Below are 14,731 nucleotides of genomic sequence, written 5' to 3' on the forward strand. Positions count from 1 at the left end.
GTTTATTTTTAGAGCTAAAGAGTGTGAGTGGGGGAGAGGCAGAGAGAGAGGGAGACACAGAATCTGAAGCAGGCTCCAGGCTCTGAGCTGTCAGCACAGAGCCCAACGCGGGACTCAAACTCCCAAACCGCGAGACCATGACCTGAGTCAAAGTTGGACGCCCAACTGACTGAGCCACCCAGGCACCCCCTCATTTACTTTGTTAATGCAGAAAATTGTAACGTTAATTTCCCTATGTTATACCAGCCTTAGTATTTCTGGAATAAACATGCTTTTTCTATATATGCTGATCTTACTAATATTTTCTTTAGGTTGTTTCATTCATGCTCATGACTGAGATTCCCTTGTACTTTTCCTTTCTCTTAATATCCTTGTTGAGCTTTGTTATTATAAGGTTATGCTGGCTTGGTGAAATGATTTGGGAAACATACATTCTGTTCTCTGGAAGAATTTGTGATTGGAGGTTTTTATTCTTCAAACTGTCCCTCATGTATTTAATATTGTAGTGAGTGAATAAAACTACATAGTAAGGTAGATAGTGGTGAGAGCTACAGGGGGCACCAAGCAGTGAAGCAGTTGCAATGTTCAGGTGAACATTGGAATTTTATATCACTGGCCAGGTGTCCCTGAGGAGGTGACTACGAGTGAAGATTTGGCGGAAACACATTCTGGAAGTGGTCAAACAAGCACAAAGGCTCGAAGTCTGGAAAACAGCAAGAAGGTCATCGTGGCTAGAGGAAAGAGAACAAGGCAGAGAGTAGATGGGGGGGGGGGAAGTTGGAGGCAGGGCTGGGCCAGACTGTTTAGGACTCTCGGGTCATAGTAAAAACTTCAGGTTTCATCCTGAGATGGGAGGCCATGGGGGTAGTTTAAACAAAGGAATGACATTATCTGATCACCCGTGAACAATAGCTCTCTGCTGACTCTTTGAGAACAGACTTCTGGGAGAGTTAGGGCAGAAGCATGTCGACCAGTTAGGAGACTGTTAGGATAATCCAGACAAGAATGATGGTGGCTTGGACCAGGATGGCAGCTGTAGGGCTGGTGAGTGTGGTCAAAGTCTGGGTAAATTTGGTATAAGAGATGGTAAGAATTGTGCCAACAGATACACAGTAGTGTGTGAAAGGAAGACAGAAGTCAAGAATGGCTCCAAGGTTTTTTGTCCTGACAGCCAGAAGAATGTAGTAGTCCTTGACTGAGGTGAGAAAAGCATTAAGAAGGGCCCTTTTCTAAGAGAGTATCAGGATCTTGGGTTTGGATACGCTTTAGTTGACATGCCTGTTAGGCATCCAAGTCCATCTATAAAATAGGCAATTGTATATATATTGGTCTGAGGTAGGGAGAGGCCCAGTCTAGAGATAAAATTCAGGAGTCAGTTCATGGCTGGGAAGGAAATAACCAAAGGAACAAAGATATGTCAGAGAGAAGAGCTGCACAGACTGAACCGTGAAATACAGAAATCAGGAGATTGGGAGACAAAGAGGGGAGCAAAAAAAAAAAAAAAATTTTAACGTTTGTTAATTTTTGAGAGACAGCGAGCAAGCCAGTGTGGGGAGGGTCTGAGAGGGGGCAGGGGGGACAGGATTTGAAGCGATCTCTGTGCTGAGAGCCTCAGAGCTAGAAATTTAGAAGGAAAACCAGACAAGTATGGTTTCCTGGAAGTAAAGAGAGTTATCAGCAGTGTCACATGTTCTCATGAGGTAAAGTAAGCTAGGCACAAACAGTGACCACTGTGTTTAGTAACATGAGGGTCATTTCATCTTAAACTTCACATGGAAGTTGGGAAAAGCCAAGGAAAGTGTGAAGAATTGTGACTAGGTCTTGCCTCTTACCAGATAGGAGAACATGCTAGGTATGCTATGTATATTATAAATAGGTCAGTGATGGATTGATCTTGCAATGGCCAAAAGAGACCACAATTGAAAACCCACAAGGTCATCTCAGTGTTTGTAAATATTTATTGTATGGCAGACATAGTTCTCTTCAGATGAAGGGTGGATTATTTAATGGGGCCAGCCCAACTGGATATCCTTTTGGAAGAAAATGAGTCCTGAAAGGATTAAACACTCAGACATTAAAATAAGGGATAAAACAATAGCCATCTTGCAAGAAAAGGAAAAAAAAAAAAAAGAGAGAGAGACCACATACACTGTCTGGGTGAGGTATTGTACCCAGACCTCATGCCCTAAAAATAAAAAGGAAATTAGCCAGAAAACAACAAACATATTCATAGAACAATGAGTAAGAGCTGTGAACAAACTAAGCTGCTTGAGCACATTAATTGGCCGACAGACTTAAGAAAAATGCTTAAGTTTATTAGCAGTCGGGGAAACAAATCAATGAATATTGATCATTGGCAGAAAAGTAAAAGAACAAATTTCTGTTGCTATTGGTGATATGAGGGAAAGAGGATCCTTATACCTTGTAGATCTGATTCCCCTGTAATATTGCTACTGTGGATTCTACTCAGGAAGAAATGAATTTTTTTGTAATGAAAAGTTTGGCTTGTTTCTGCCCAGCCACTGAGAACTACTGTTTTGGACAGGACAGGAAACCTTGGCGTTGATAAGGCTTCATGCACCTATTAAATTATAATTTGAGATAGATTACAACCAATTGCCAATTAAATTACAGTCAGAGGGATGTGGGGTTTATATTTGGCGAGAACAAAATGGGTATTAAAATGTTGTTTGTGGAGTGCCTGGGTGGTTCAGTCGGTTAAGCGTCTGACTCAGGTCATGATCTGACGGTATGTGAGTTTGAGCACAGAGCCTACTTGGGATCCTCTGTCTCCCTCTCACTGCCTCTGCCTCTGTCTCTGTCTTTGTCTCTGTCTCTCTCTCTCTCTCTCTCTCTCTCTCTAAGATAAATTCAAAAATATATAAAATGTTGTTTGGTGAGGGGCACCTACCTGGTGGCTCAGTCGATAAAGCATCCAACTCTTGATTTCGGCTCAGGTCATGATCTCGCAGTTCGTGAGATTGAGCTTCGCGTTGGGCTCCATGCTGAGCACGGAGCCTGCTTGGGACTCTCTCCCTCTCTCTCTCTGCCTGTTCCCCAAAATAAACAAACTTTGGAAAATAAAATAAAATATTGTTTGATGATCAAAAGATGAGAATTAGGGAACTGGTAACAGAAGATACTCTAGGAGGAAAGCATTTATCTGAAGAAGATTGGTTTTCTATATTCCGTGCTGCCCATGATAGCATTCCCTTTACAGGACGCCGGTCCACTGCTCTCAAGGTCGGATCCCTGGCTCGTTCTCTGTTGTGATTCTCATCCGTGGGCTTCGGTCTATGTTCCTGTCAGAGGGATCAAATCTATCTTCAAGGTCTTTTCCTCTTTAACATTCTAGGAACTTTTAAGGAGATAGGTTGTTTTTCAAAGATTACATTTTACAGGGGTGTTGCTTGTGTGGTGATCGAGATGGGGAAAGATTGTGGAGTCTGCCGTCTCCACCTGGGACGGGGGGAGTTTCTCTCATCCCCTCGGAAGGGTGGCCTTCTGAGGTCTGGGAGTGTTGGTCTGCCCTGACCTTTGCTTACTAGCTCCAAGATGCGTCCCGCTGAGAAAAGAACATCCCATTTTGTATATTTCCATTTACTCCTGTCCAAAAGCCAACTTATCTTAAGGTTAGAGACTTGAAAAAACTAATCTGCAGATTTCTGTCATAACTGATGAAGGCCAACTTTTCTTTCCATGGTTAGTTTGTTCTATCATGTTTTGAGTAAAGTAGCTGGAAACTGCAGTTATTTAAGAAGGAAAACAAAAGCTGGCCATTGTTTAATGTTGTCAACATTTACCAGTTTTTTAAATAAATGTTTAATGTTTATTTTTGAGAGAGAAAGAGAAACAGAGCATGAGCCAGGGAGGGGCAGAGAGAGAGGGAGACACAGAATCTGAAGGAGGCTTCAGGCTCTGAGCTTCCACAGAGCCCGATGCGGGGCTTGAACTCACGAACCGCGAGATCGTGACCTGAGCCGAAGTCGAATGCTTAACCGACTGAGCCACCCAGGCATCCCCAACATTTACCAATTTTGACTTCTATTAGAAAATCCACCTATCTGAATATTTTAGTAAGTAAACAGCTGTCTACATAGAGAACCAGAAAGCTGTGAAAAATAAAAGTTCAGTTGGGTATTTACGCTTGGGAAAATATATCCAAAATAGAATGCCTGCGTTCGGTCTTCACAGAATTTTTAAATTTGAGATTACTGGAAAGAATAAGGAGAACAAATTAGGGAATATCAACTAGACCCTGTGGATTTCCCTCCAGAAAGTACTAAGCATGAAGTATGAATACCAAGTTGATTCAGTGATTTGTGAGAGAAGGACAAATAGAGTGACTGATGAACTGAACTAAAACGGTGAACACTTTTCTTTACATCTTGATTTTTTTATTTTGGCTTTTGTTGTGTTCTTTTAATGGATCTGGTTGGGAAGGAATTTTAGGAGTATGGAATAAATAGAACAGAACAAATAAAAAGGCATGTAACCTGTAACAAAAATAACATTTTAGCTGGGACTTCAAGCACACGAAATAAAAAATTTTGAGGTGATCTTTTTCCATGTGTGAGAACAAAGCTATATGTCACCATTTTCACCTGCAAAAACAAAATATGTGTTGCACTCCTGCGTCTAAGCTAAGAGATGATTTGTATCACTTCAGTGTTTACAAGGAGCCAAGGTATTTGGTTGTTGACGGATTATTTTCCTGAAGTTTTACATGTTTGTTTGTTTGTTTGTTTTTAATAGAGTCCTGTGAAGATAAATCAGATTAGCCTGGATGAAAGTGGAGAGCACATGGGTGTGTGTTCCGAGGACGGCAAGGTATGGCCATGACCTGGTGTCAGAAGCCATCTGAGGGCTGGGATGTCCCCCAACTGCAGGTGCTTGGAAAAGCCTTCTGCTCACTGTACCCCTGCCTTAGGAGAGCCTTGACTCCTCTTTTTGGGTATTGGACCTGCTTCGGATTGCTCATAATTAAAGTAAAATATATTTTGCACAAATGTGCCTGAGGAAAAGTAATTACAAGAATGTCAATAATGTAACTAGTATTAAGCTGATTAACAGCTGTGGCAGGGCAACGTGTCACCTTAATCATTATCCCTGTGCCACTTATACTTCAGTGACTAGTCTGCAGTTCCTGCAAGACAGTAGTTTAATGCCTTTCTGCCATAAATCCACAAAATTGGATTTTGTGGGTATGATTTCTGTGGGCCGGTGGTTTTCATTTCCACACAAGTTATGAATGTTTCTCTTGAATTATAGAATCTTTTGATAAGCAATCATAGTTTATCAGAAGAATAAAGTGTCTTACAATGGCCACATTAAATAAATGTAAAATCAATATATGTACAGTTTTCTAAAAACCTGGCACCCACTTCCTCAACCGAGGACATACATCATTTGTGTGGTGTGTAACTAACAATTATCAGTGCCTCTTGCTGGTGTTGAGCTGTGACATTTAGTGGCTGTGGTGATTGATTTTCCACTTATAAGAATGTCTTTTTTGTTTTTCAGTCGATGGAAGTCTTTTCTAATGTTGGTCTGCAATGATAAAATTCTAATGCATGGTGTATTTAAGCTACTTCTCTAAAATAACAGTTTCAGGAGAAAGTACATGAAGAGTCCTTCCAGAATCTCACATGATCCTGATCAAGTAGAACGCATTTCCTAACCTAATTTTGTATTTTTACATGACCTAAATTCAGTGGGTCATTAATATGAGTGAATGAAAGATCGTGTACTCCATCTAAAAAATTTATACCCGTTTAATCTGTTAACAAGAGAAAAATGAAGTCCTCCCACAAGAATGTATTTTATTTGTATTTATTTATTTAAATTTTTTTTTAATGTTTTTTTATTTTTGAGACAGAGGGAGACAGATCATGAGTGGGGGAGGGGCCGAGAGAGAAGGAGACACAGAATCCGAAGCAGGTTCCAGGCTCTGAGCTGTCAGCACAGAGCCCGATGTGGGGTAGAGCCTAGGAACCCTGAGATAATGACCTGAGCCAAAATCGGTAGCTTAACCAACTGAGCCACCCAGGAGCCCCAAGAATGCATTTTACATGTCTAAGTTGAATGTTGCCCAAAGAGTCTTTTGAAATGGTAATTAGTAACCTCTTTACTTTCCAAAGAGGACTGTCAGATTTTGCAGTAGTTTCTAAAATTCTGTGGTCCACCAGATTGTCAGAGTTGAGGGAGGAGTTGGTATGTATGGAAATTGAGAATGATCCAAACTGTTGAAACCTTTTTACATTCATGGATTTGTACAGAAAGGTCAACTTTATTTTATTCTCTTAAAGAAAACAGAACAAAAAAGTCCTTGTGGGCTGACAGCCAATTTAATTGAACTGAATTGGTTGAAAGAGAACATTCGTTTTTCTTTTTTTTTTTTTTTTAATTTTTTTTTTTTCAACGTTTATTTATTTTTGGGACAGAGAGAGACAGAGCATGAACGGGGGAGGGGCAGAGAGAGAGGGAGACAAAGAATCGGAAGCAGGCTCCAGGCTCTGAGCCATCAGCCCAGAGCCTGACGTGGGGCTCGAACTCACGGACCGCGAGATCGTGACCTGGCTGAAGTCGGACGCTTAACCGACTGCGCCACCCAGGCGCCCCGAGCATTCATTTTTCAAACTGAAAAAGGATTTTTATTAAAATACTTTGTCAAGGAATTTTTGAAGCTTTAAATGTTGAATAATTATTATTTGTGGAAAAGTGGGAGATTTTAACTCTGTCTGGTGGATCATGACCCTCAGATATCATCTGCTGCACTTCTTGGCAAATAGCTGCTTTTTCGCTTGAGTCCAATTCCTCACTGTCCTATTTTGGTGTTGACCCAGGATACAGTAAGAAAAAAAAAATTTTAATGTTTTATTTGTTTTTGAGAGAGAGAGAGCATGCGAGTGAGCATGAGTGGGGGAGGGGCACAGAGAGAGACACAGAATCCGAAGCAGGCTCTAGGCTCTGCGCTGTCAGGACGGGGCCCAAACTCGAACTCGCGAACCGCAAGATCATGACCTGAATCAAAGTCAGCCACTTAACTGACTGAGCCACCCAGGTGCCCCAACCCAGAATACATTTTTTAAAAATAGTTTTCACGTATGTTTTATTAGCATTGATAAAACTGAAAATAAATCTTCTGGTATGCATAATTTATATAAGCTAGCCAGTATTGTGAAAATTGAGCAGCTAGTATAGAATGATCTGGCAAAGTGGTTAGTAATGATGAAAACATAAAGGTTATTACGAAGATAAACTGCAGATATCTAGACCTAATGCATCTTTACATGGCTGTTGTGGTTTTTCTTTCTTTAGTGTACTAAGACCCGTAGATAAAAATGTCGCCTTCATACGTAAACTAGAATCAATTTAGTATAGAGTGCAGGGTAGAGATACTTTCTCTTAAAATTTTGGAAATGTTGTTCCCTTTTGTCTGACCTTTATTTTTGTGGACGTGTCTGAGGCTAGCATACTTTTGTTCTTTCATGAAACCTTTTTAATTTTTTTTTTTTTTTGTCCTGCCTTAGAGCTTAGACTAATAATAATAACAACAATAAAACAACAGCATACGGCCCTTGTAGTTCAGTTTGCTAAGTTATGTCTTGTTCGGGTCTATTTTCATTAATTTTGTCTGGAACACAGTAAGTCCTTGTGATCCATATACTGAAGTATTGTTTTCATTTCAGGAAAGTTTACTTCAGTTCTGATTTTGATTATTGCTTCAGTTCCATTTATTTTCATTTCTTCAAAGAAACCCAATAATACTTAGGCTGGAGGCAGTTACCATGCAGAGGCTGAGAGCATGGCTCTGTATCCCGCCTGCCCAGGCGGGATTTCCGCTCCCCTGCACTGGGCTGGGCTCACTGCTTGCCCCCACCCCCCACCCCCACCCCCACCCCCAGTGTCTCCATTTCCTTAGCCAGGCAGTGGGCACGCCAGGAGGTCTGCATGAGGATGTTGTGAGGTGTTGGATATATGGCGAGCCCTCCAGGTGTATGTTAACTGTTTTTATTGCTAACCATGCATGCCTTTTTAATTTTATTTAAAAAAAAATTTTTTTAACATTTGTTTTTGAGAGAGAGAGAGAGAGACAGAGTGGGAGCGGGGGAGGGGCGGAGAGAGAGGGAGACACAGAGTCCGAAGCAGGCTCAGGCTCTGAGCTGTCAGCACAGAGCCTGACGCGGGGCTTGAACCCGTGAACTGTGAGATCATGACCTGAGCCAAAGTCGGATGTTCAACCAACTGAGCCACCCAGGCACCCTAGTGAATGGTTAATTCCCTCCTTAACCCACTGTAGACTGACCTTTCCCCCTCCTGCATTATTGTACCGGAACTTTTCAAGGAAAGAGGGTGACTGGATAAGCACTATTCACCCTTCTTTTGAAAATATGCAGGTTGTAAGAAAAATCGGTCTTGTTGTGTGGCACACACACATGTGTGCTTTCATTTCTCATTATTTTTATCCTGCTCACTTCTCTGGAGTGGGGGAGACTTTCTTGTCTGTTTCCTTTGCTGATTTGCTTTTATCCCACTGTCCATTTTGCCTTAGGGAGTAGAGTTTTGTTCCATCTCGGATTTTTAATTTTCCTGAAATCTTTCTCTTGTTCCCAGCTCTATTTTCATATCAGCCAGACATATATTTAATTAAACAAAAAAATTTGCAACTTGTATGTCTTAGAGTGCCGGGCAGTTCAGTCTAATGGTTAGGAATGGAATTCTGCCACATGGTAGCCATGTGAGTGCAGGTAAGTTATTGTCATCTCTCCGTGCCTCAGCCTGTTTCCTTCTCTATAAAATGGGAATAACCATGGCACTTGCCTCAGTGATGATTGGAAATAAGTGAGCTAATACTTATAAATCGTTTGGAATAGTATCAGGAACAGAAGAAACACGTAGTAATTGCCAGCTATCATGATCCTGTCTTTCCGCTCCAGACTCATGAAGGCCTTTTCTTCTTATTGAAGTCACCCAATGGTTTTGTAGTTTCCTTTCTTTGCTGGTTACTAGTAAACACTTGTAAAAGCATGCTTCATCTCCCTCCGAGTCATTGGAATGGCATTCTGCGATATCCTTTTTAGAGACCTCGTGTCCATTTTGTATTGCTTGTTTATCCAGTCCAGAACGAGGAGAAGAGCTCTTTCTGAATGTGGGTTGGCAAACACGTTCTGGGTCTGATTGCTCTCAGCCCAGCCTGTTACCATTTTGGGTAGCTCCGCACAGGGGCCTCATGAAGGAGCTTGATTTCCTCTGACCAGAGGGAGTCAGTTTAAGGCAGCCCCGCCAGCGACAGCCTCTGCTGTCCTCTCTCCCGGGTCTCTGACACTCTCCGCGGGCAGAGAAAATGAAAACCAGCCACCTCCTCTGTGATGGTCTCTTCAGCCACCACCCTCGATGAAATGGCAGCTTACACGTTCATCCCTGTTCTAACCTGACCCGTTACTATTTGGAACCTGGGGTTTGAGAAAGGCCGTTTCAAGGGAAGCACTGCCTGGGAGGTTGTCTGATACTCTGGCTACCTCATTCGTGGTTCTCCTACATCAGATGGGCTGTCACCCGTTTTCTGGTTGACAAATCCGTAGAACTCCATGCTCGAGTGGAGAAGAATACACAACTTCCTTATCGATTCGTGAGGATGGGCTTTCTTGACTTCAGGCAGTAAAACACATACCACATCTCTGTGGTCCTCATATGGCCACCAAAGAGATGGTCTGGAGTGAGAACTCCTCCAGGACTGCAGTAGATGGACTCTACGGCCAAGTGTTCAGAACTTTGTTTTTCTTCGTTAGGTATTTTTTGTGACTAGTTGGGGGAGGTTGTTGGGGAACACCATTTTTTTAAAAAATTTTTTTAGTGTTTGTTTATTTTTGACAGAGAGGGAGACAGAAGATGACTGGGGGAGGGAGGGAGAGAGAGAGGGAGAGAGACACACACACACACAGACACACACACACAGAATCTGAAGCAGGCTCCAGGCTCCGAGCTGTCAGCCCAGAGCCCGATGCGGGGCTCAGACTCACAGACCTTGAGATCACGACCTGAGCCGAAGTCGGACGCTCAACTGACAGAGCCACCCAGGCACCCCAAAGGACACCATTTTCAAAGGGAGCCCCGCAATTTTAACCTTTAATTCTATGATCCTTATTTGGGATGAGATCTTCCTTAAAGCCAAAACTGTCTAGGCAGACATTGAACAGGTTCCTTTCACAGGCGAGTATGATATTTAACAGACAAGATGGCAAAATCAAGAGGGAGAGAGAAAAAATGAGTAAAAACGGTTTTGGATTTTATTGGCTATCGTAGTGTAATTGTGACTGAGTTTCGCTTGTTACATTAGTGAAGTGAACCAAAACATCGAGGGTTTTACAAATCACCCTGCTTGTCCCGATCAAGTTAAGAGATTTGTCTCAAGAAGTTACAGTGTTCTTCCATACTGATAGAGAAAATACAGTTATTTGACCAAGAGATGATTCAATTAAACACAGCAATAGAGACTGACCCCAGAGTTCTAGTCTGACCTCTTTTCTGTTGATTCCCCCCCTTATTGGTCTATTACATCTTCAGTATTGGTCCCTAATGTTTAAAGGGGCACTTATCCCTGGTAATTCATCACTTATTTCACCATTAGATTCACAGTCCTGATATTTATCTTCTCATTTACTGATGCCTCCGTCTTTTTCGGTGGGTTCATACATCATTTATTTACATCTCATGTACTTTTCCCCACAGTAAAAATCACCTAGGGGCGCCTGAGGGGCTCAGTTGGTTATGTGTCTAACTTCAGCTCAGGTCACAATCTTGCATTTCTTGGTTTTGGGCCCCACGTCGGGCTCTATGCTGACAGCTCAGAGCCTGGAGCCTGCTTCGGATTCTGTGTCTCCCTCTCTCTCTATCCCTCTCCTGCTCTGTCTCTCAAAAATAAGTAGACTTTTAAAAAATTAGGAAAAAAAAAAAAAAGTCCCCTAACCTTTGTTCTTAAAATCACCTTTAGCCTGTTGTAGCCACAAGGAAGTTGATTCATTTGAATAAAAAGTCTGCTCCGTTTCGTTTCAGCTTTTTATCACAGTTGTCTAATTCAGAGTCTGACATTCACGTTTACTTAAGTTTGGTAAACATTTGAGGCTTTTGAATGGTATTTTCCTGTTCCACTTTTCTTATACTTTATGCAGAAAGATCTCTTATTTCCATATTTTAGGCTATCTCATATAATGTTAGTGTGTAAGAGAATAGGGTATGAAACACTCATCTTGTTCTTTGTGGCCTTGGTCAAGTCACTTATTTTTCTGCACACTCCTCTTTTAAGCAGGCATAATGGTGTTTGCAGTCCATACCTCATGGTGTTGCTTAAAGGACCAAATGAGGCAGAGCAGGATTTTCAGTGCTAGCTACATAATTCCAGTTGTGGACCTTTTAAAATACCATTTCACTCCACCAGAACTGTTTGGTTTATCTAGGATGGGGTCTTGCCATTAGTTTCCAGGGATCTTAACTGTGGAGTAATGATGATTCCCTCTAAACAATGAGAAGCAAGGTGGTGGGGGGGCATGCCTGAGTTTATCATGTCAATAATGCATCCTAAGGACTACCTCAGGGTAAATCCAATTCCCTCTCTGTCATATCATACCATATGCTGTTGTTGGAACCCAAATAACATACTTGGCACAGGTTATAAAAACAGCAGGCCCAAAATGAGTGTCCTGAAAATTTTATCTCTTACCGAATGAATTTGTTTCCAATAATTATATCGTAAGTTTTCCTCTTTGAACTTGCAAAAATGAACCACTCACCACTTACTAAGATGAAAACAAGAAATCAGAAGTCTGAATAGTTTTATCACTGTTTAAACATTTGGATGTGTAATTATTTTCTCACATAGAGCCATCCAACCTAGATAGCTTCACCAGTGAATCCTTACAAAATTAAAGAAAAAAATAATACCACTCTTCTAGAGACTGGAGACAGAGTGCACACATCCCAAGTGCCCCTAACGGTTAGCTCCAAGTTAGTTCTAAGTGCCCCTAACGGTTAGCTCCAAGTGTTTGAGAGCTCCTGGAATCTTAAGCCCTGTTTGGTAAGAGTGTAAATTGATCAGAACCACTTTGTGAAATGGTTTGGCTGTTTATTAAAAGTGAACAGATGCATAGCCTGTGGCAACAATTCCATTCCTACTTACGTATACCCTTCATAAATGTGTACCTAAGTGCACCAAAAAATTTGTAAAGAGTGTTCATGGCATGCAGCTTGTTTATAATAGCCCCGATCTGGACATAACCCAAAGGACCAACAAATGGTAGATACATGTATTGCGCTGTATTCACACATTGAAATACTATACAGCAATGGCAGACAACCAGGCACTGCTATCCACAGCAGTCTGGACACATGTTACAAGGAAGATGTTGAGTGAAAGAAGCCAGTGAAATAGTTTGATTGTATTTATAAAAAATTCAAACATCAGGACAGCTTCTCTGTGGTGATAGATTTCAGGGTAGTGGTTAATTTGTGAAGGTGTTACTAAATGGGAAGGAACACAAAAGTGCTTCTTGGGCTCTGCCTCTTGATCTGGATGGTGTCTGGAGGGGTATGTTTACGTCGAAAAAATTTGTCAAGCTGTAAATTTGTGATCCGCACCCTTTGCAGTATGGATATTAATCAGTTTTTAAGTAAACCACTCAGAAAAGAGATTAAGTATGAATAAAGTACGGTAGTCTTGAGCAACTTCAAGGGAGGCAGTGGTAAGTAGAAACTTCAATCTTACATTTATACACTCTCAGTAGATTCAACATAAGATTATAAATGAAGTGCAGATCACCTAATCTCTTGCCACATTAATCTGCATGTTTGATTTATGTATGTATGTATGACTCAAAAAAGAAGCACCTATTTCCTTCAGGAAAAGGAAGAAAACAGTTCCTTTAGGGATAGCCTATGGAAGTTCATAAAAGAATATTAATAAATGATTCATAACTATTTCATTTTTAAAAGTTGGCATCCCTTTAATAAATTAAATTTGTGGTGAGTAAAGGGAACCGTGTCCACGAGATGCTTATGAAAGCTTAATTGCTTTGGAGTACTCCCACCCTGATAGAATTGTTTTCATTGGATATTTGATAGAGATCACAAGGGCCCTAGATTATTAAATATTCTACTTTTTGTTAATCAATAGTATGTGTTCTCACTGACCCAGCAGCCTTCTTTGTTGCCGTCCTGGTGAACTGACCGGATCCATTTTACTTTTTAGGTGCAGGTGTTTGGACTATATTCTGGAGAAGAATTTCATGAGACTTTTGACTGTCCCATTAAAGTAAGTATTCAGTAAGTTTTAATTTTTCTAAGGATTTTCTCAACAAAGCCGTAAGGATTATAATACTTTGAGCACTATCCGTCTCCCATCAATTTCATCACCGAGCGTCTCTTCAGCACTTCGAATGTACTAGATACTATTTGATGGTATTAGAAGAGCATAGGATGTGTCTTATGTGACTGTGATCTCAGGCTATCCTCAGGATTTTTGTTTTTTTTTTTTTTGTAGTGAGTGAGATGATACATACAAACACCCAGTCTGTCGTTAATGACCCAAAGTGGTAAAAACAATATTAAGGAGTCCAAAGCCGAGAGAAGTTACTTCTAGCTGTTCTTGGCGGTGATGGCTTCACAGGGGGCGTGATGTTTGAGTGAGCTTTAAGAAATGGACAGGGCAGACAGAGAAGCTGGCTTTCCATGTGGAAGAACGATATAATACAAACGGAGAGGGCAGAAAGTTCAAGTTGTGTTCAGGAAGTGGCAAAAATGGCCTCGTTTAGATGGCGCATAAAACACGGACTTGGCAGGAGAGCCATAGAGGCAGATTGGGGCTGGCTGTATTTTCAGGCGAAGGAATTTAGACTCCGTGTGGTAGATAAGGAGAAATTATTGAATGTGTAAGAGCAGAGAAGTGACATAAACTGAGCTAAGCTTAAGGAAAATTAATACGGCGACTATATACAGTATAGATTGGAGGGCTGATAGGTGCGCGAGGCAGGAGGAACAGTCTTAGATAACAGTTATGGCCCTTAAAGTGACGATTAGAGTTGTTGAAGGAAGAGGTCATTCGTTGTTTTCACTTGTTTATTCAAACACTTATTGATCAACAGGTAAAAGAGAGATAGGATCTGATGTGTGTTTTAGGAAGGCAGCTCTGCCGGAGTGGAGGGTGATTTAAGCAGGAGAGGGATTGCAGGCAAAAGGCAATTTAGAAGGCTCATGCTGTCCTGGAGACAGGGCATCACGGGGTCTCAGTGACAGGAGCAGTCGGGAGCGTTCAAGGTGGAGTCGAAGACGTGAAGGCAGAAAGCCTTTAGGAGGTAGACTTCGCAAGCCTTCGTGTTGGGTTGGATGGGGTGACGAGAGAGGGAGGAGCTGGCCCTTGGCTCTGGACGTGGTGTGTGGCGATGCCACCACTTGCAAGAAGGGATTATTTGAATAAGGACGTTGCTAATTTGGTCTTGAGTTCAGCTAACCGCGGTGTATCTGGTGGAAACGGTGTGGAGGTGTTGGAGACGTGAGTGCAGAGCGCAGGGTAGAGACTGGCCCTAAAAACACAAAGTTGATACTCGTTGAGTAAGATGAAACCATCATTCAAAATCTCATCCAGTTAAAAGCTAACGAGCGGGCAGAGAAGACTGGGAGGGGACTGGCTCAGTGGAGAGCAAATGAGGAACTTCGGCTGCAGGGAAAGGGGCATGTCCTG

At 41.7% G+C, this 14,731-nt stretch overlaps 1 protein-coding gene across 1 annotated transcript in view; it reads left to right on the forward strand.

The window, feature by feature from the left end:
* VPS41 (VPS41 subunit of HOPS complex) overlaps positions 1–14,731 on the forward strand; it is a 185,522-nt gene that overhangs the window by 73,255 nt on the left and 97,536 nt on the right. The window contains exons 5-6 of the mRNA XM_030307719.1: positions 4,756–4,830; positions 13,244–13,306. Of these exons, the coding sequence (XP_030163579.1) occupies positions 4,756–4,830; positions 13,244–13,306 (138 nt within the window). The remainder of the gene's footprint in view (positions 1–4,755; positions 4,831–13,243; positions 13,307–14,731) is intronic.

The sequence above is a fragment of the Lynx canadensis genome, chromosome A2 (genome assembly GCF_007474595.2).
Source record: "Lynx canadensis isolate LIC74 chromosome A2, mLynCan4.pri.v2, whole genome shotgun sequence".
NCBI lineage: Eukaryota > Metazoa > Chordata > Mammalia > Carnivora > Felidae > Lynx > Lynx canadensis.